General features: G+C 42.4%; 1 protein-coding gene across 6 annotated transcripts in view; it reads right to left on the minus strand.

Moving 5' to 3' along the window:
* The window catches only part of LOC131685288 (tyrosine-protein phosphatase corkscrew), a 317,023-nt gene that overhangs the window by 17,052 nt on the left and 278,044 nt on the right, over positions 1–21,927 (minus strand). For all 6 annotated transcript variants that reach the window (XM_058968898.1, XM_058968897.1, XM_058968896.1 and 3 more), the window contains 4 exons: positions 11,992–12,281; positions 11,398–11,928; positions 11,248–11,338; positions 713–902 (listed from right to left, as the gene is read on the minus strand). In XM_058968898.1, coding sequence (XP_058824881.1) covers positions 713–902; positions 11,248–11,338; positions 11,398–11,928; positions 11,992–12,281 — 1,102 coding nt within the window. The remainder of the gene's footprint in view (positions 1–712; positions 903–11,247; positions 11,339–11,397; positions 11,929–11,991; positions 12,282–21,927) is intronic.

Consider the following 21,927-nt stretch of genomic DNA (forward strand, 5'->3'; position numbering starts at 1 on the left):
TAGTACGCGAGTGGATGGACTTTTCAAGGTCACACAAATTAGCACATTTCGGCGCGGATGAACATAGAATGCTAATTAGTCGCTCGCTTGCGAAGTATCTACGTGTACCTTTTTCCTCGTAGTTTACACGTCTAATTATTATTCAAATCGCACGCTGACGACACTCAGAACAATAGCTAATTCGAGTCGGGGCGATGATTTTAATAGTTTTTTTTCAGAGGGAAAGAACTATGGCGTGGACATGGAAAGATGTTTTATTTATTCCATTCTGGTTTTCATTGTTTTAAACGATTTCGTTCACGACTTGAGGAGCAGTTTTCACTAACAATAATATCACAAAATGGTTGGTTCTTAACATTAGAGCATGGCGGATTGCGCGTTGGCTGGTTTTCTATTATTAAGCTTTTATGCATTTATTACAATTTTTATTGCATCTGACTGGTGTAGCGTTTGACTATCGATTATTAGAACGGAATAGATAAAGTCCTATCTACAGAAGGGTGTACGAGCGACGTGGAACGTGTTATGCAGAATTTTGCATGTTACTAAGCAGTCGTATTATGATTTAAAGCATCACGCAGAACTACACGTTTCACGCGGCTCATACACTACTGTTGACACTCGCAAACTAGAGTTGAAAGAGGAGGAGGACGAGGATGACAAGTGCGCAGCTGGTCGGTTAATCAATCACACGTAGATCTCGTCCACGTACTTAATGTTGGTGTACTCCCGGCCGACCTGGAGGCTCTGCTGTTCGGCTCGCTTGCGCTGACACAGCGTCTGGATGTAGTGCTGCACGGCAAAGTACACAAACTTGTACTGGGCCTCCGTCTGGACCATGCCGGAGCGCTGCGAGCGAACCATCTGGATTGTCCGCTGGATGTCGATCTCGCAGTCGAGTCCTGGGGAATAGATACAGAAGGGGAACGGGATTAAAAACTGTTTGATTGATATTGTAGGTATGTTGAACATTGTTTATCAAAAGAATCTCTGAGTCTTACGGACTGCATTATAGTCCAACAAATTTTCAATTTTAAATGCTATTTCAAGACAGTCGGGATTTTTATTTCACTAGCGCTTTTCGGTTGATAGCAGCCATTCATCTTTCTCCGGACAAATTCAGCCTAGAGGCCTTATGGCATCCGGCAACTTGAAATATCTCAGCCAAGAATTGATCAACTGAGGTTCTGCTTGCATGTTGTGAGAGGCTCAAACAAGGTGTTTCTCCGTGTCGAAGACTGAATCGCTGGCAAGACTAAAATATGCCAGTCGCGCACGAAGTGTCGCAGGCTTTACCCTAGTTACGAATCTCTGACACGATGGACGTTTGTTTCTTCGCGGAATTAATATAATAACCATGTTCCTAATAGCCATTGAGTGGTTCGATATAGGCGATTGAAAGTTATCGTCTTTGGTATATTCTGGTTGCTGTACGACAAGTGCTGATGATGAAATGTATAGTGCTGTGATCGAGTATGGTTGGAATAGCACAAATTAATCTTAAGCATAAACAGTACAGCAACTACCAATCCATCTGGCCTTGTGCTTGAAAGAAAAGCTTCCTTAGATTAGGTTCAAGAACCACATTTCAATAAGGGAAACTTTTAAATTGGAAAGCTACTTAACCCAGTCTTCGTAGCTTTCAACAAAAATGACATAACAAATGCACGTGAAATGCCTCGTGCATGTATACTTGCGAATAATACTATTGTCTTATATCCAACATCACAACTCGCGATATTTGTGTTGTCATAGTCAATATTACCGTTGCTAACATAAACAGGAAATACGTTTATTGTTCGGCATATTTGCCGCATGATGAATTTCAAAAGGGTTGTATTATGGAGTGGTGCAAGTGGGTTTCCATTCTTAATCAGCAATCATGCAAATATTTGTGGCAGCTCAGATATGAATTTTAGAGGCTCTGAATTGACGGAATACTTAAGCAATACGGGCCTGCATACACTCATTTTAGGAGGGGAAGAGGTGTTAGATGTAACTCTCTGCTCTGACAGTGTGACGCATAATTGGCAAACTGGCTCGTATCCACAGTACCGCTTTTTATGCATGGACACACTGAGGATTTTAGTGGCCCCGAGATGAGGATAGGCGCCTAAAATTATTCTAGCTGTCTGCAAGGCCAGTGCCATAAAAACTTTATAAGAAACTTTATAAGAGCGGTTCAATCTTTATTTGTTGCGAAAAATATTTTGATGAGCATTCGTGGATTATTATACCGTTCACAAGTAGAACATTCTTGAGCAGCTGATTTCAGTTTTAGGTTAAAATTTATGAGTCACTGCGACAAACACTCGACCAATCAAAGACTTTTTATTCCTTATCCTTCAGCAAGAAACGCGAGGCTCAAAAATCAATTATCCTGATTCTAAATCATCTGAAGGGGATTCTCCAGCACAATATTGATTGATATCAAGGCTTTCTTTTAGCGAAGTGGAATGTTCATTGAAAAACAAAATGTGGCTTTTCTGAAGCCACATTGTGTCCAGTTTCATCACATCAGGAACGTAGTATTGCTCACGTTTATCATGTGAAGATTAACACTTTTATAGGCCCCCTAGTTTAAAACTGTTCTACCCAATTGAAGGTATCATCCGTTTGTCTCTTTCAAGTAGCGCAAAACGCGCCTCGCAGCGGTCCAATCCACCTCGCTTGGTTCGGAGAATTTCCTGCCGAGCATCGCGGATAGCTACACTATCCGGTCGAGCAATTACTGACAGATACAGCAATCCGCCAACCAAACTCCTGTACATTGTTGCATCTTCAAGTAACTTGCTGGTTTCCTGAGACCTGAAGTACCCCGAATCCATAGGTCTTGTCTTGATCCATTCCGTGTTTGTCCAATCTCTCCCAGACAAGTGATTTAAAATTGTTTAGACAAGTCTTTGTAGATCTGTCAAAACTCCACTTCATTTGTCGAGAAGCATATCGTCGACGTAGACTAGCAGGAACACCACAACTTTATCAGTTTTCTTCACATAGAGACACTAATCCTCTGACGACGCTTTGAACCCCAACTTGGTTAGAACATCGTTCAGTTTTCTATTCCAGCATCGCGCCAATTGACGCAACCTGAAAATACTTCGCTTAAGCCGACACACCAGCTCTTTCTGTCCGACTACAGCAAAGCCGGGGAGTTGGCGCATGAAGATTTCTTCATCCAAAGTTCCGTTAAGGTACACCGTCTTAGCATCCAAATGACGGACAACTAGCTTCCGGTTAGCGGCAACTGTCAGGAATGCTCGTAATGTTGCTTGCTGAGTAGCCGGTGCGAACACCTGCTCATAATCGATCCCAACCTGTTGAGTGTATCCTTGTGCCACAACTCTCACCTTGAATTTTACCACCTCATCGTGCTTAAGCTTGAATATCCATTTGGAACCAACTTGCGCCCCTTTGGCAACAGTACTAGATCCTAAGTACCGCTACGACGATTAGAGTCCATTTCGTCTTCCACCACTCCGGATGCTCGACAGCTTCGCACTAACTTACTGGTTCTTCGAAAGCACATGCCGCGAAACCCACGATAAAAATTTATCTTGATTGACTTGATAACACCGAAGAATCACAGTATTGTCTAAAAGAGGTAGTCGACGTTGTTGAAGGCACTCTTTGTGGTAAGTTCTCTGGCCTGCTTCATTATTCCGGTTGTGACAGAAATCGGACTTTCTTTGCCGCAACTGCAAATTGCTTGCCAGACCAAAACGTCCTGGCTAATTTCATATTATTGTTGATATTAAATTTATCGCTGGCGGGTAAATATCAGGCACTATCGAAATCGTGGCAGGTTTTTGGTCGGTGAACCAAAAGGCTACGTTTGCGATTTCGAATTCTTGCGATGTGCGAGCTGAATTTTCTTACGTTTGTTGGGTTAAATTTTCTGGTTATGTTAAATTATAAAAAGAATTCTCACCAAATTTACCAAACTATACACAGAAATTTCACAAAAATTACGGAATGTAAACATTACACGTTAAACTGAATTTCAACAAAATTGAATTATTCTGTGTCGTTCGAAGGTCTTATGGTGCATTTTTTCGTGGATCAGGCCTTGTGTTTATGTTTTGGGGATTTAGCGTCAAGCCGGCGCTAATCTATTCCGACAAAAAGTTAGTGTCGGTTACTGAAGAGTCAAAGTCGAAACGCACCTATGACTAACATTTTCAGAGAAAGGTCTTAATGGCAATGATTGGTACGTTCACGACAACACCTACTGCGGCTCTAGAGGCACTCTTGAACATAGAGCCACTGTGTGTTTCTGAAACAAGAAGTACTTTCTTATGCATACTGTTTCAGTGCGACTGAGCCCTGGGGAAGTAAGTAATCCAATAGATTGTGCAACTAACCACACAGCCCCAAATGGGTACTTGGGATAAGTATATACTTACCTATATACCTTACACTCAGGTACATAGTTTTCCTTTTGAAAAATTCCATATTCGATTTCCTCCTCGTGAGGAATGGCTGTCTAGTTGTATTGAGCGACAACGTGAAGAATACATAGAGTGTTACACTGACAGTTAATTGTTGGAAGGCCGTGCCGGTGCAGGTGTCTATTGTCGTGAAATGAGATTAGACCAATCAAATTCACTTGGTAGATACTGCACCGTATTCTAAGCACAAATCTGTGCGATTCTGTGTGGCGTACGATTGACACTTCAACAGGGAATTTGCGATAGAAGAAATGATTTTTGCTCTGATAGTCGGGCAACCTTAAAAGCACTTTGTTCGGCAGTTTCGAAATTAGTAATCGCATGTCGAAGTGAAATCGAGCATTTCAAATGTTATCTACCTTTTATGGGTACCCGGTCATTCCGGTATTACGGTAGACGAATTGGCTAAAGCGGGCGCTGCGACTCACTTCGTTAGTCTAGCACCAGCTCTACTTCGGTCGATAGCTTTGGAGCAGCATCCAAATATGCCAACCATTAGCGAAGCTTGCAAGTTGCGTTGAAACAAAAAAATTTCTGCCCTGCGTGAGTCCGAAAATTTCATCATTTGTTGCATCTCTTCACACACAATTGCAGTATTCTAGTCATAGCGCTGACTGGACATTGCAAACTCAATTATCACATGGCTACTATTCAGCGTGATGAGTATTATTCGTGTGATCTTTGTGAATCTGATTACAGAAGTATGTAACATATCGTTTGATAACTGCCCAGCAGGAATGCAATTACGTATCCGGATTTTTGGTTTTCCATACATAGCTGTACAGAGACTTAAACACAAGGATATACTATTGCTCCTAATCTAATCTGATAAATATCTATAGGCTTTATCAGTAGTGTTCATTATTTCTTCACGAGTGAAGCATGTGTTGTCACTTTCCATTTCCTTACTTTTTTTAGCCTCCCTTTCCCTTCCCTTCAGGAAAATGATGAGATGACATGGCAAGGTACAAATCTCCGAATAACGTGAGGAACGAACCAATCGTGCCAATATATTCTGATTCCTAGTACTGGATTAGCTTGCAGACAACATGAAAGAGTTCAGATATGATCCGAAAAGCAACGTTACCTTAGTTGCATGATACAAGCGTCACGATTTTTTTTATTTTGATTTTTTCGAAAGGAACGTTAGTCGACTCGACGATAGAGCATGATTCCGCTTGTTCATGGGCACACTGGGGATGTTCATGGTAGAGCGATATGTGAGCTTTCTACTACCGAAATTACCAAAAAATTCATGTTCGCGGGGACCGTGGCAAAACTTAGTGCCTTAGTTTAGTCGACTATTTCATCGGAAACGTGAATCTTGAGGACATCAATCAATCGTTGACTTCAATGTAGTTTACGTGCCTACAGATTAAACGGTACACCTTCAGCCACAAATCTCCTTGTGTTGTAGGTGGGTACCAGGAACCGTCTGAGATAGAATCGGTAGTGTTATGTACACTGGTTGAGGCGACGATAGGAAGCTGAACAGATCCCACATAAACCAGACTCATAACCAATTTGAATCCAGAGCAAGTGGGGTAGCACGTGGCCCTAAAATTTTGCCATTCGATATCCTCTTGGACTCGTGGAATCCGGTGTCGTCTCCCGAACAGTCGGCAATCCTTATGCCAACATTATCAGAGCAACCTGCGGAGCCATTGTATAACGCCCGCAACTTTATCTTGGTCCACGTCTGTAGCATCACTTGGTTTCGCGTATACCATTAATGGCAGAGCAAACATTTCGCTCGATCCATACCACCTGTATTGAGAGGATAGATGTAGGCAAGCGAATCAGCACCACCCTGTTATGCGTCACTTCTCTACACAATAGGTTCTCTACTGGCAGTTCGGCTGTCACTATCGGATGCCGTCAAATTAGTTAGTTAGTTAGTTAGTGGGGCTGTTCACAGAGTGGCGGCTAGAAGCTGAAGTGGGGCCGGTGCTGACATTAGGACGCAAGAACCCTGCTTGCAGCAAACCAAAAGAATGATGTCACAGTGAAAGCCGAGTGGATCTGCGCCGATTGCCTGCTTTTACTTTGACGGTCTTAACTTGTTTTTCTGCAAGCAGGTTTCTTGCACTTTGCATCCTAATGTCAGTATCAGCCCCAGCTCAGCTTCTCGCCGCCACTCTATCGACGACCCCACTGACCAACTGACTGACTCTGACTAACTGACCTCTCTGTCAGCGACCTGAGTCAGCCCGTCATTGTACTATTGTATATTGTAATGTGTATTATTCGTGTAAAAAGAACTAGCAACAGGCTCAGGACCATCAAAGCGAGTTTCTTCAGCAGCAGAATAGCCAGGTGCCCGCAAACCCCAAAAACAGCTCACGCTTGCGAGAAACATCAGAGTTCCGATATGACGTCGAGAACTACATAACCTTTACGATATAGTTCTCACGCTATAAAGACCTATTCGCCAAGACGCAGATAGGCTGGAAGAACCTACCAAAGCGATACCACAGTTACTGTTGCGGAAGCTTGAAATCACAGAACGTGAGCGCTACCACAGCGTCGTTTGACCGAAAACTTCCAGTGGTTTTTCCTTCGATGAAACCATCGTCAAGCTTAACAGCCTGTTTGGCGCATCAGAGTCACTCATCTCCAAGCGCCACCGTTGCTTACAACTCACCAAAGGCTCCACTGAGGATTACATTTCTTACGCCTGCCGAACTGGAGTTGTGAAGCAATGCACTGTACACGTTTAAGACCCCCTCAGTTTACAGAGTCTATAACCGCTACGAGCATAAAAAAGACTACTATCGCATTGAAAAACCGCATTCAAAGAGCAGAGGAAAACAAATAGTGTCAATGTCAAAAATAGTGCAAGTGAATTCAGTAAAGGAACGCAGAAAATTTGTGCCAGTTGAACTAAACGGTGTTCCATTGAAGCTGCAGTTTGACACTGCATCAGACGAAAATTTCATCATTTGTTGCATCTCTTCACACACAATCGCAGTAGTCATAGCGCTGACTGGACATTGCAAACTCAATGATCACATGGCTACTATTCAGCGTGATGAATATTAGAGACCTGGAAGAGAATCGGAAAAGCACCCACAAGACCACCAACAGTGAACGCTAAAGTAGCATCGGGTGATCCCCTCGATCTTTTGTCAGAGTTTGGTATATCTCATCCGGGTGTCGTGTTTGTGGTGGATCAGAACCTACATATCGTGGGACTGCATCTGATTGCGATGTTTCGGCTCGACGCGGTTCCGATGAATGTCCTCTGCATTCATTGTCAGTCGTCTAAATACGGACTACCCTTCCGTGTTTAGCTCAACACGTGAAGCTAGGCCGATCGCGTACTTCATGTATCGCGCTGTTGACGAAGAACTATACCGCCTAGATTGGAAGTACTGGTTGACTCCAAACTAAACTTTCTACAACATCTCACATACACCAAAAATCTGCTCCAAATGAACAAACTTACTTCGGATCCTGGGCTGTCGGATCAAAACACTCCTGAAGGTTGGCTCTGCATTAGTAATATCCAAGATTTTCTTCGGGATAGGACTTTCCAGCTGTAACCGCGAGGCGATGGAACGAATACTTGCTCCAACATACAACGAAGAGATATGTCAGTCATCGGGGGCGTTCAAATCAAGCCCAGTACCGTCAATTTTGGCTGAAGCAGGCTGCCTACTGTTTAGACTAATGCTAGTCCAGCGACTGTCGCAGCTGGTAGCTCGGCTTGCAGAAAAAGATCCGAACGTAGCGAACAATCCAGTAGCCAAAAGATCAGCAGAACTTTTTCACCAAACTACTGACTCCCTCACACCAAGAACTAAATCGAAACGTCAAGGCAGATACATACTCTCAAATAGCTGTACCAAAATTCCATGAATTCGTTGCCAACCCCAGTCACTACTACGGGAGATCAAGTCAAATGTAACCAAAAGCACTGACTGAAAGTGCGCATCTGAACAGCGTACCCTAACCAGACTTCGTGTTGGACATACAATCTTTAGCCACGCGTACCTAATAGAAGCACACACGGTCTACCTGCTGTTATTGCGTTCCAATGATCGTTAAGCATGTCCTAGTCGATTGCCGAGGGTACGCCCAGGAAAGACAGCAATGCAGCATCACTAGCTCTACGACTGATATACTTGCGAACGATGATAAAACAGAGAAAGCAATACTGAAATTAATCAAGGAAACCATGCTCAAAATCTAGCCGATTACATGATCATGCTGTGCTTCCTTTCATACCATGCCTAATTCCAATGACACGAATGCCACAGTTTTGGTCAAATGTCAAAAATAAACAAAAAGAAATATACCGCCTAAAGTAATTAAAAATCATTACGCCTATTGACAACTCGGAGTTAGCCTTTCCGGACGTGGTCATTTATAAGGCGAATAGCACCATTTGGATCAGTGGAGACTACTCAATCGAGCTGGACACAGTTCAGCAGTCGCATAAGTAACCCCTTCCTCTGCCACCAGGCATCTTTGTGAAACTAATCAATTGCAAATTCTTCGGCACCATCGATATGTCAGACTCCTACTCCTACTTACAGCTGGAGGTTGACAATGCGTCGAGTTCATTGCTGTTGATCAGCACTCACTGGGGCATCTACAAGTACAACCGCGTGGTCACCCCGAGCGTTCCAGCAACGAATGGGCACCATGTTGGCTGGACTCAAGGAAACTTGAGGCTACATTGACGACATCGTAGTGGGAGAAGCCACGGAAGAAGAGGATTGGCACATCTTCAACGCACTTTTCCAACGTCTACAAGAGTTCGGATTCACCGTCCGACTAGAGAAGTGCTCATTCGGATATAAGCAGATTTAGTATCTGGAGCACTCGCTGAACTAGTACGGAGTACGATCGGATCTCGGTAAGATTGAGGCCACTAAGCTCATGCCGACTCTCACTGCCGTGTCCTAAGTGAGATCGTTTCTCGGAGCCATAAATTATTATGGGAAATTTGTGCCGAATATGCGTGTAGTTTGTTATCCCCTGGATGAACTGCCAGGTACTGTGCTTTCAATAGGTTCATGAAAATCCTCTCTTCTGATCTACTTCTGAAGCATTACAATCCTTTTCTGGACATCATCGTCTCCACCGATCAATTAGTATCAGAGCGACCATCAGCCATTGCTTCCCAGACGGATCAGTAAAGGTCATCCAGTAAGCTATCATTAGCACTCACCGAACATCGATCGAGAAAAACTAGTGACCATATTCGCAATAACCAAGTTCCATCGCATGACATTCGGTCGGAAGTTTCAGCCTCAAATGGACTATGCGTCGACCGTACGGATCTTTGGCACACTTAAGGACATCCTAGTGCACACCACAAACCTGGCTGGGCCCTCATGCTGCTCATGTACGAGTTCAATATCGAGTATGTAGCCACAGAAAAGCTTGGACACGCCGACATCCTGTCTCGACTCATCAACTTTAAAATCTTTTGGAATTATTTCTCTTCCTGTTTAGAATAATACGAGAAGGTACCCACAAGGATTTAGTCTTCAGCGAAGTTTACCGGCTCATTCAATACGGCTGACCAAAAGCATTTCTTGTCAACGGAGATTGTGAGCTACTACGGGTTTTTAATCAAAGCGATTTTCTCACGACCATGCAAGGATGCACCCTCTCCAGCGACCGTCTCGTGACACAATCGCAATTTCGTAAGCGATGATTTGATCAAATTCACCATCCTGAAATTGGCCGCATGAAGGCTACGTATACTGGCCGTCGATAGATGCTGGGATTACTGAATATGTACGAGCGGATCCTCATTGTGCTACAGTTGCCTAGTCACCAGCGCATGTCCTTCCGGTACCCTGGCCGAAATCATCACGACCGTGGCAGCGTTAGCATGTCGACTACGCCGGACCCAATGACGGTGAATACTTTCTGCTGGACGTCGATTCCTACTCGAAGTGACCAGAAATTGCACAGACGCGTTTGGTCACTAGCTCCGCAACAAGCAGCATTCTTCGTAATTTGTACGTACGCCTTGGAATGCCGGTGAAGCCGATATCCGACTATGGTCAGCGTGTATTGTGCATAAGGGGCACAAGTTGACCTAACTTAAAATTAAGTTTTGTGTTTAGACTTCATCTCGTCAATAACTAGTACCAACTTGGGGCCAAGTTAGACGATGTATTTAAAGTAGCACCGAAATAAGCACTAATTAGACACTACATCTAAAGAGTCACATACATGACGCTTCCTGGGATTTCACTCGGCGCTTGCCAGTTTCTTTAGGTGTCATGCATGTCGTGTGACTGGTTGGATATAGTGACTAAGGGCCGATTTCTTCACCCTCGCTTAACGCTTAAGCCAGGTTTAAATGTACTGGTGAACCTGGTTTAAAAGTTAAACAAGGGTGAAGAAATCGGTCCTAAGTAGTGCTAATTTGGGTACTAGTTTAGATACATCGTCTAATTTGGCCCCAAGTAGGAGCTAGTTACTGACGAGATGAATTCCAAACACAAAAATCGCATGATTTGGCATCATGCCATTTTTCCAAAACCGTGCTGGAGTGGTATGCGGCTAATTCGGTGGATTTTTGTGCCGAAAAACATGAACCCACCAAACTGTCCCAAACTCCATCCGATTGAAACCTGTTAGGAACAGATGGTCAAATTGATTGTCGGCCGCTTATCACTATTATATTATCATTAGTTTCAATACATGCCTTCATAAAACCATCATAAAACAAGGATAAATCTTCCAAGAACTCCAAATGATACCTGGGTGAGCCTCTTAAAACAGAAGCAAAAGAAAACTATATTCAATTCAAATCCATCAATCTTACCTTCTCTATCGATCTGGTCCAGTATCATATCGATCACAATGAACGTCCCGGTGCGACCAATTCCAGCCGAACAGTGCACGCAGATCGGACCCTGTAAAATCAAACGACATTAAACTCGTCTTCCAACCAAGCAAATCTTTCAACCCTCACCGGTGCCAACCCCTCCAGCTGCAGCTGCTCCTGCCGGGCATTCACGTCCTGCAGAAAGTTCAACACACAACCCGGATCGGATGGTACGCCGTGATCCGGCCACACCTGAAAGTGGTACTGGAAGATTTTCCGCTCGTCCTGCCCTCGCCACGACAGCAGAAACTCCCGCAGCGTGTAATCCGCGGTGCTGGTTTCGCTCAGACAGGTCACCTTAGCCGGACCCCACTCGCGGGTTTGCTGCGGATCGGGCCAGTACTTTTCGCACTTCTTCTTGCCCCGTTCGATTTCTTTGGTAGTCATCACTATCACGCGTGTGTTCTCCTGCCAGATCATGTTCCAAAAGTCCTGTATCGTGTTGGCCAGACAGCCCTGCGTCGCAATGTACGTCTTGAAGAGATCCTTCTCGTCCCGGCCGCAGCCGCCGCCGCCACCACCACCGCCCACCAGCAGGGAACCCTTGGATTGGTTTTGCTGGGCAGCCGCTTGTAGCTGCAGGCGGGACGTGATAGATTCGTTCCTTTTGTGTTTGGACTGAAATTATGAGAAAAAAAATGTTTTATGGGATTCATGGGAAATTGACGAATTATAGTATACCTCATTCGCTTTCATGGAACACTGGGAGCAGGGTTTGTTCAGCAGCTGACAGCTCTGACAGTTTCTGGTCGGCTGTTGGTTGATGCTGGCGTAGGTCGTTGCGTTGCTCCCGGTGATATTACTGGTCGAGTTATTGTTCTGCTGTTGTCCCTGCTGGGATAGGTTCTCCGAAGAGGAGTTCATGTCATTCTGTTCCGCCTCCGTCGGCTGCCGGATGTAGTTGGCGTTGATGTACTCCGCCCCCGGGACGGAACTGTCCACGTCTTTCAGCTTCACCCGGGTGTGGTCAACTGAAATCGAAAACCCGGGACGAGATTCGTTAGTAAATTCAAATAAATCGAGATTCGTGTTGGGTACAAAGGCAACAAGGAAATGATCATCTTCATAATCAACACAATACTTTACAAGTTGACATTGAAGTATCCGCGCATGTACGACGAGCGCGCGCATTAATTCTCGCTGAAACTGTTATTATATCGACGTGACAGGCGGCAAAGTAGGCGCCTGCATTATGCCAACCATGTAGGCATAGAACCGAATCGAAACAAATGGCTGAGGCGTGCTAAGTGAATTCAAGAATCATGTCTCGCCATCAAGCTCAAGCAGGCTATCAGACTATCGAGTTGAATGAGTGAGGTGAAGTTCACAAGAGCTTGAGGAGGAAAAATGACTGGAAATAAATCTCGCCTGCATACCTTTGGCTGATGGCTGCTAGGCAGAATGACACGCGGGAAAAAGTGACCAGACACGAGCGGCGAATAAAAACAAACAATATTAAAATGGATATTAAAAATTAATGTACGGGTCGAGTTTCATTGAGAAATGACACTTCCGTGAAGAAAACAAAACGGTGAGCGTTTGTAATGGGGATTCTAGTGATTGCTACTAATAGAAGAGTCAGTGCACAGGATTTGTGCATGGATTTTATTGATAGTAAAATGGTGTGGTGGTGTGATCGCTAGTACGTTGTGTTGGATTTTCGGTAAAAGATTGTTTTTGATGGATGATGGATCGTAGGTCGAACTTAAGGTTGCACAAAGAATGCGCAAAATTCGCAAACGAAAAAAGTATTTTTTTTCCACACCTTATGTCAGATCTTCATAAAAATCAATCAGCAGTACTGTAACAACATTCTACATACGCTGATTGATTTTTATAAAGATCTGAAATACGGTGTGGAAAAAAAACTGCTTTTTTCGTTTGCGAATTTTGCGCATTCTCTGTGCAACCTCAATGAAACTACACCTCATTTCTATACCGACAAATTTTCAAAGGAGAAAACAATAAAAATTATTGTCCAGCATCCTTTGATTGTTTGTCAGTCTAACGACTCTCGACGAATATCGATCTGAAAGGCAAAAATTATGATCAGATCCAGCACAATCGAGTTAAAAGTTTCCTCTGGTCAATTTGTCAATAAAACAATTAACATCAGTCCAATTGATTGTTGTACCTGTGACCTTAGAGATCATTTCATGCGAGATACATTCAGTAACTAACGATTGAACGCTAGATTGTGCGACGCAGAATACCCACTTCAGTTGACTAATTTGCGCCTGATGACTGGTGTAGGTGTTGGTGAGGATTGTTGTTTACAAAAACCTGTGCGTCTCCATTCAGAATTGCGGCGAAGTATGTAAATAATACTAATGGGAATAAAGCTAACAATACACTGCTTCATCCTCTCGTTAAGCGACCAAATTCGATAATATTGCCAGTCTGAAAATTTGCAGTTCATTGTACAACCACAAATCGGTACTTTTTAAAAACAAAAAAACAGAAAACACCATACTATGTTGCGTTTCGGCTTCGCCTCATCAGAAACCGACACTAACGTATTGTCGGAATAGATTAGCGCCGGCTTGACGCAAATCCCTTAAAACTAAAACACACTATGTGTTTCAATCAAACGACTGATCAAACGTGATGTCCCGTTAGAGCAGAAGTTCTGTTTATGCCGATGAGACACAAGTGAAGCCGAAACTTGTCTTGGCTTAGCAGGCCTATGCGAAAGCACTATGCTATATTTCACCCTAAGGAGGAAAATTTGGTAAAAACCAAAATTTCTCACTAGGGTGAATATTTGTTGGTATAAACCAGTCTTTGTACAGGAGGGCACAAATCCTTATTTCATACTATGTTGCGTTTCGGCTTCGCCTCATCAGAAACCAACACTAACGTATTGTCGGAATAGATTAGCGCCGGCTTGACGCAAATCCCTTAAAACTAAAACACACTATGTGTTTCAATCAAACGACTGATCAAACGTGATGTCCCGTTAGAGCAGAAGTTCTGTTTATGCCGATGAGACACAAGTGAAGCCGAAACTTGTCTTGGCTTAGCAGTAAATATAGTATGAAATAAGGATTTGTGCCCTCCTGTACAAAGACTGGTTTATACCAACAAATTTTCACCCTAGTGAGAAATTTTGGTTTTTACCAAATTTTCCTCCTTAGGGTGAAATATAGCATAGTGCTTTCGCATAGGCCTGCTAAGCCAAGACAAGTTTCGGCTTCACTTGTGTCTCATCGGCATAAACAGAACTTCTGCTCTAACGGGACATCACGTTTGATCAGTCGTTTGATTGAAACACATAGTGTGTTTTAGTTTTAAGGGATTTGCGTCAAGCCGGCGCTAATCTATTCCGACAATACGTTAGTGTCGGTTTCTGATGAGGCGAAGCCGAAACGCAACATAGTATGAAATAAGGATTTGTGCCCTCCTGTACAAAGACTGGTTTATACCAACAAATTTTCACCCTAGTGAGAAATTTTGGTTTTTACCAAATTTTCCTCCTTAGGGTGAAATATAGCATAGAAAACACCACCTGACCGACCGGGGTGTTATACAACCGCACCGTCAACGTAACTCATTCCCCCACACGACAAGCTGTCAGCCATTATTCTTCTGCTAATCACTCATTTTTTATTCCTCTGTCAACTAGAAACTAGCGGGTTTACAAAAAAATCCCGAGAACCAGTATGGGAATTGTATCGAGCAGTAACGAAACGAGAGCAATTCAGCGGTGTGTATTACACCGTTTAGCTTGTGTTCGTAACGGTCTGCTGACACGACGACGCCTCCTGTCTGGAAGCGCGTTATGAGGGACATTTGACGAATATTTTATAGAATGCCCAGAGCGTTGGATAATATGATCATGAAAGTATCCCCCGTTTGTTTGAAGAATCAATAATCTTAGTAACAAAACTTCAAGTACAGCTTGAAACTGAACTAATAATCATACCGTGTATAACTCTCCCAAATGAATCTCTAGCATATAAGAGGTTAATTTCTTATCAACTCAGGAAATGGATTCAAATGATGGCCTTGTCGCAAATCTACAATCGACTTTCAAAAGCTGACCTGCAAAACATACTATTACGGTTGATAGCCTTCGTCCCCATTGCTTTAAACAAAATCGGAAAACCCACGTGAAATGCCTCGTCCGTGTACACTAGCAAACCGTATAGTGGACTTATGTGTTGTTGATGCATGGCTTTAACCTCGGTGGGATATTTGCCTTTATTTAGGACGAAGCATATTATAGATCATGTTTTACAATTGCGTAGAATTGGGTTCAGGGGAAGTGATGTTGATAACGAAATACTTGCTGAACAGCGCCCCCGCCCGGTTATTTGATGCGGTGACAGTGAGTGCCATTTTGTGAGTTTGTTTGATCTTGTGAGCACGTGAGAAGATTTGCAACGGCTAATACCGTTTCGCCATGTACCGGGATGACTATCGCGCCTCTCGAAATCGACAAGCATTGCTGATCATGGACCGAACAGTATTACTACGTGTTGCCGTGGAAAGTTGTCGCTGGTAAGCTTTTTTAATAATCATTTTGTTTGTTATATCTTTCATCTTTTTGTTCCAATGCGAAGTATCGTTCTGTTTTTTTTTTTGTTTTTCTTAAAGGGTGTTACGATCAAAAATTGGTCAACTTCAACTTGACGCATTTTTTTTCATCGTGCAATAAACAAACCTGCACAATCTTCAGTTTACAGATATTTGTGTGTCGCTTCATGCCTACTGTTTTATTTTGACATATATTCTTCAGTTGTGAAAATGGTATCGAACCAAGAGAAGCCACGGAGCAACATTTAACTAGCGCATCGCGAAAATCCGGAACTGGCGAAATTGTGGAATGTAGCCAACTCAACTGTCACGAACGTAAAATCAGTGCTCGGAAAATGTTTGTCGACAGCCAGGAAGACTGGATCGGGGGAAAATTGAAAGACGGAGGCCTCGAAAGCGACGAAAAGAATGGCCAGTTGTTTCAAATGGAACCTCAACCTCTCCGTTAAAGATGTCGCAAACAAGCTAGGTGTGTCGTCTACAACCGAAGGTGGTGACTTTAAATCGTGACAATAAGTAAAACAAGTTGGCCAGAGAACGATCGCCTATACTGACGAAAGTTGATAGCGGGGCACAGAATAGCGAAACCTATGCGAAGGCAGACTTTAACAGCTTTCAGGACAGGTATATTATACGTCGACTGGAAGAGGAAAGGTGGCAACATTCTTTAAACATATTTAGTAGTCGAAGTTTGTAATGAAATAACTCGTGCGACAGACTGTCTGCTCCTGTGATTTAAAGAACGACATTAACATCGCAACCGGAGCCATCAACCAGGAAATTTATGTACAAGACTGCCTGGAAAAACGTCTGTTGTCTTTCCTCGAGCAACATAATTGTTCTGTTAGTCAGACGTACAATCGAGCCAAGTGAACAACAGGCCTCTCGATCTAGTGTGCATTGTCTCGAGAACAAAGGAAACATCGGACTATTCTTGTCGTCATGAGTAAAGTTGACGAAAAAGCTCTACTCCGACCCAACGCTGCGGTCGTTGACTTTAAATTTTGTTTGAAAAAAACCGAGTTTTAGTGAAGTGGAATACCTTCTGAAGGTAAAAATGCAACTTAGACTTACGGAAGTGTTGTACCTTCAGTATCATCATCTTCGCAGTGCAGTGTTAATATCATTCAACACGTTAGCACATGCAGAGCGTTTCGTTTTGAAGAACAACTTAAAACACGTGGTTGAAAGTGACAACGTTGGAATTAAGATTCCCGTATATATTGAGAATGATTATATAGATGTAAGGTTATATGAGCTATCGCCTCGTACCCCTCCTGAGCCAATTGCAAAATTCATGTCGCAATACGGAAAAGTAGAATCTGTTACACCTGATACTTGGAGAAACTTGTTCCCAGGAACTCCTAACGGTGTTTTTGTAGTGAGGATGCGGGTTGAAAGGCCTATACCTTCCTACTTGACAATAAAACTCAAAGCTCACGGAACTACAATTATGCAAACTACGCTATGCACCCATGAGGGGCAAACTCCTACGTGCAAGTATTGTAATCAGACAGCTCATCATGGACAACCTTGCGCGGAGGATGCAGAGGAAGACGCATCTCAACCGATTGCCAACTCATCTACGGCAAACCAACCCAAAACAGAGTTTTCAATACCAATGCCTGAACCACAAACGGTGGCCAAATTTGTGGCAGCAGTTACACAGACCATAATGACAACCACAAAAGAATCATCCAGTACCGCAAAATCAACTGTAAGCAACATTGGCAAGGATAACAATAACAGTGACGGATTCACGCTGGTCAGCAATAAGTGCAAGAAACAGGGAAAAACATCTGATCGCGGACACCAAGCCGGCTTCGACCTGGACGTGAAAAACAAAAAAGAATTAAATGACCCCCCAGATGCAGATTGCCAGCAAACCCTGCGAAAGAAAGTTTTCGCTCGCAATAAAAAGTTGCGCGCGCGAGATCCAGTATTATAATATTTGTTTATATTTTTATTTTTACATTTGTAAACATATAAAAGAGCTAAGCGTTAAGCTACCGCTATGAGCCGTGTCAAATAAACGAATTATAAAAAAAATAATTGTTCTGTTTTGTTTTGGCCGGAATTGACATTCTGTCATTACAGTAATAAGATCATGGAGAGGTATGCCGTAAACAACGTCCAGATGGTGTCCAAGGATCCTCCCATTACACCAGAGCTCCGCCCAATAGAACAGTATTGGGTAATAGTCAAGCGGAACCTCAAGAAGATGCGAAAGACAGTTGACAGCAAGAAGCAGTTCAATGCAAACTGGCCTTCTGCGGTAAGGAAAGGGACCATCAGGAATCAGTAGAGACCGTTTCAAATGGCATGTTCCCCATGTTGATCGGAGATTTGCACGTTTCCGCACAACCAAAGCTACAACACCCCCAAGAGATATTGTCATTTAAATACGGCTTAAACCAATTTAGGATTATAAATATGCGCCGTGATTTTCTGGAAGCCATAATTCAGTATATAACCCGATACTGCAGAAATTACTGCTGTATTTTCTCTATAAACGACTTAGTTCTCAGAACATCCCAGCAAACTCTATAGATCTTTACCACACTGGGTTAGGAACAATAGCATATCATTGAGTTTTAGCCTCCTGAACATAGGTTCAGCTATGCATAGAGATCCAAAAATCCGGGTTACGCAATTGCATTACTTCAGATAGATCACACGAATAATACTCAGCACGCTGAATAGTAGCCATGCGATAACTGAGTTTGCAATAACCAGTGCACTGATTAGAATGGGGGAACATGGGGAGACTTGACCAAGCGCAAATTTCTATTTTTGACTATGACGTCTTCTATTCGGTTCTTAATATTTTTTCAAAAAAAATTTTATACTTGTTTCGATCCCTTAAGGTAATTTTAAAAGTTTAGTATGAAAAATCCTTTCCTTATTGAAAATATTACGTGATTAATTAATTTGCATTAAATGATGTAATTTTTTATCAAACTTAGTGTGGACATATCTACTCGACTATGGGAGACCGGGGCTAGTTGGCGGTGTTTTCAGTTTTCATTTTTACCGCTTTGATTTTGGTAGATCTTGCAAAATAGAACACGTTGCATGAAAGGGCAGACTGTTGGCAATATCTCTGAATTTTATGAAAATGTTTCATACGTTGTCTTTATTTCTGGAGACAAAAATATGTGACGCGGAAAAGCCGCCAACTTACCACAGCCCCGGGGTAAGTTGGCGGTATGTGTGGGGTAAGATGGCGGAATGCCAAAAAATAAGCAAACAAATGGAAATTCGATTACATCAGTGGTCCTTATGAAATGTGCCGATTGTCTTTTCAATAAAAACTGTATATTATTCGACACTTTTCATTATATTTCAGTCTCAATACCCCGTCATTTTGACTTCGACGCGTACTCCACATTCAAAAGCAAATTTTCGAAATTCTTCAGGCGATTGGTCGAAATTGGTCCCCTGCATTGACGAGAGACTCAAGAAAAAGTTTCTCTTACTTTGGAGTGAATTCCAGAAATGAAAATATTTGATGACTATTTTTGCACTGTAAATAGTACCGCCAACTTGCCCCGTGTGCGTCACCGCGAACTTACCCCAACCGCACTTTTTATAAAAAAAATTACTTTTGTGTATGGATAGGTGTAATATCTATACGGATGCTGAAAGCTCTTTTCACGCACTATAGAAAAATATAATCATTTGGGGAATATATTGAAAACTACCTCAAATAACACAAAATGTTCAAAATTAAGAAAATTTACAAAGTATGCTCAAAAACACAATATCACCCACAGTTTCTACAAAACAAAATGTTTTTTTTTAATTCGTTTATTTGACACGGCTCATAGCGGTAGCTTAACGAAGCCGTGGATCTTTTATACGTTTACAATACATGTAAAAATAAAAATACAAACAAGAATTAATTAATTGGATCTCATGCGCGCAACTTTTTATTGAGAGCGGAGATCTTTTTTCGCGAGGTCTGTTGGCAAACAGCGTCAGGGGGGTCATTTAATTCTCTCTTATTTTTCACGTCCCGGTCGAAGCTGGCTTGGTGTACGGGATCAGTTGTTCTAAAACAAAATGTTGTACAACAAAAACACATTGGATAATGCGTTTCACATTACTTGAGGTTCACAACGAGAGACAGCGCTTTATGTCTAATAGAAACGGAGAAAAGGGGATTCCGCCAACTTACCCCAACCGCCAACTAACCCCGGGCTCCCCTACTAATTACTATTAAAGCACTCATATATCATTTTCATACCTTATGAAGCAGTGAAATGATTTTACATAAATCGGAACATTGGAATAGTTGTTACAAAAATTTGCACGACATTGAACGCAATAACTAATGTTGGGGAGACATGATCAAGATTTTATGGGGAGACTTGACCAAGTGACAATAAGCTGAAGAAAAATACAACATTCCTGATATTTTGTATGCTATGGTATCTACTGTTAATGTTAATCACACCACAAAAATTCCACCACAATAATCAGTGCGTAAATTTTAGTATTAATCAACAAAGTTAGCAGTAATATGACTGATTTCTTGACGTGTGAACATACAATGTAAGCAGTACAGTTAATCCTTGACCAAAAAAAAATACGATCGCAGAAAAACTTTTATAACTTTTGAAAAATTAAACTAAAAATTCTGCAAAAAATCATGAACACGCACATGATATCACAATGATTTTTGAGGGATTGAACGATTTTTTAGAGATTTATGCAGGTTTAGCTGAAAACCTGTTCAAGTCTCCCCATGTTCCCCTACTGCAAATGTGCTTGGAAAAATGCAACAAATTCTTTGACATTTTTGGACTCATATCCGGCAGAAATTTTTTTTGTTTGAACGCAAGTTTGCAAGCTACGCCAATGGTTGGCATGTTCGGATGCAGCCTAAGAGCGAATCTTGCGCTTTATCCAATTTATCGAAAGTGGTAGAACTGGTTCTGGACCAACGAAATCAGTCGCAGCGCCCGCTTCATTTCCAGTAATATCGGAATGACCGGGTACCCATAGAAAGTAGATAGCATTTGAAATGCTAAGTTTTTTGATTTGATTTCGACATGCGATTACTAATTTCAATCATGAATCTGCCGAACTTAATACTTTCAGGGTAGCCTAAATGTCAGAGTAAATATTCTTTTACCGCCAATTCTCTGTTGAAGTGCTGAAATGTGCCCTGTTGAAATACGGTGCAGTATCCACCAAGCAAATGAGATCTGGTTTAACCAGATTTAGCTAGCGGACCAGAACCGGCTTGGTACTCCAACAAAGAACAGTCAGTATAACAAACTACGTATTCTACGGTTGCATTGCAAGTAACGGGTGCTCACCCAAGCTGACATTCCGAATGTATTGTTGGTAGATACCCATAAAACCCAGTTGTCAAGCTCTCTTCGTAGAGATCCAGGGTTCGTAGAATTTGGATTACGATATGTGACGATATCTAGCGAGACGTTTAAATGATCAAAGACGATGTGCTTATGATCCGATAACGACGATTCGAACTCATTTAGTTCGAGCCTGTTTGCCAACTCATGCGTACTACCGTCAGAGCAGAGAGTTGCATCTAACACCTCTTCTCTACCAGCTCGCGCAAATATTGGGCGATTGGCTACATTAAGTATTGGCTACATTAAGATTTTTACTACTTAAGTATTCCATCAATTCGGTGCCTCTCAAATTGATTGAATTATGTGGTAGCCCTTTGCATTACCACCGGTTATGAGAGGAAATCCATTTCTGCTACTTCCATTTCTGCTGCTTCTGCTACTTTGCCGAAGCAGTAGTATGGGTGATGACAGGCTCAGCTGGGCAACTCTTCCGATAGTTGTATGGGTTGCCTTGAGCGAGAATGATTCGTCAGCTCTGGATAGCGATTACCAACCCCAACACTCTGGTGGGCTATGTTTCTAACGATTGTATCTCAAATATTTGAACAATCAGATCGAAAATTAAACAAATTATCCACTAAGGTTTGCACAAAGCTTTCAATTTCCGAGACATGTACGTAATCTAACAAATTTTTAGTACCGAAAGTCCCAAAAAATGGTTTTTCGCTATAAATCAAAATTTTGAAGAAAT

Source organism: Topomyia yanbarensis, chromosome 2, assembly GCF_030247195.1.
Source record: "Topomyia yanbarensis strain Yona2022 chromosome 2, ASM3024719v1, whole genome shotgun sequence".
NCBI lineage: Eukaryota > Metazoa > Arthropoda > Insecta > Diptera > Culicidae > Topomyia > Topomyia yanbarensis.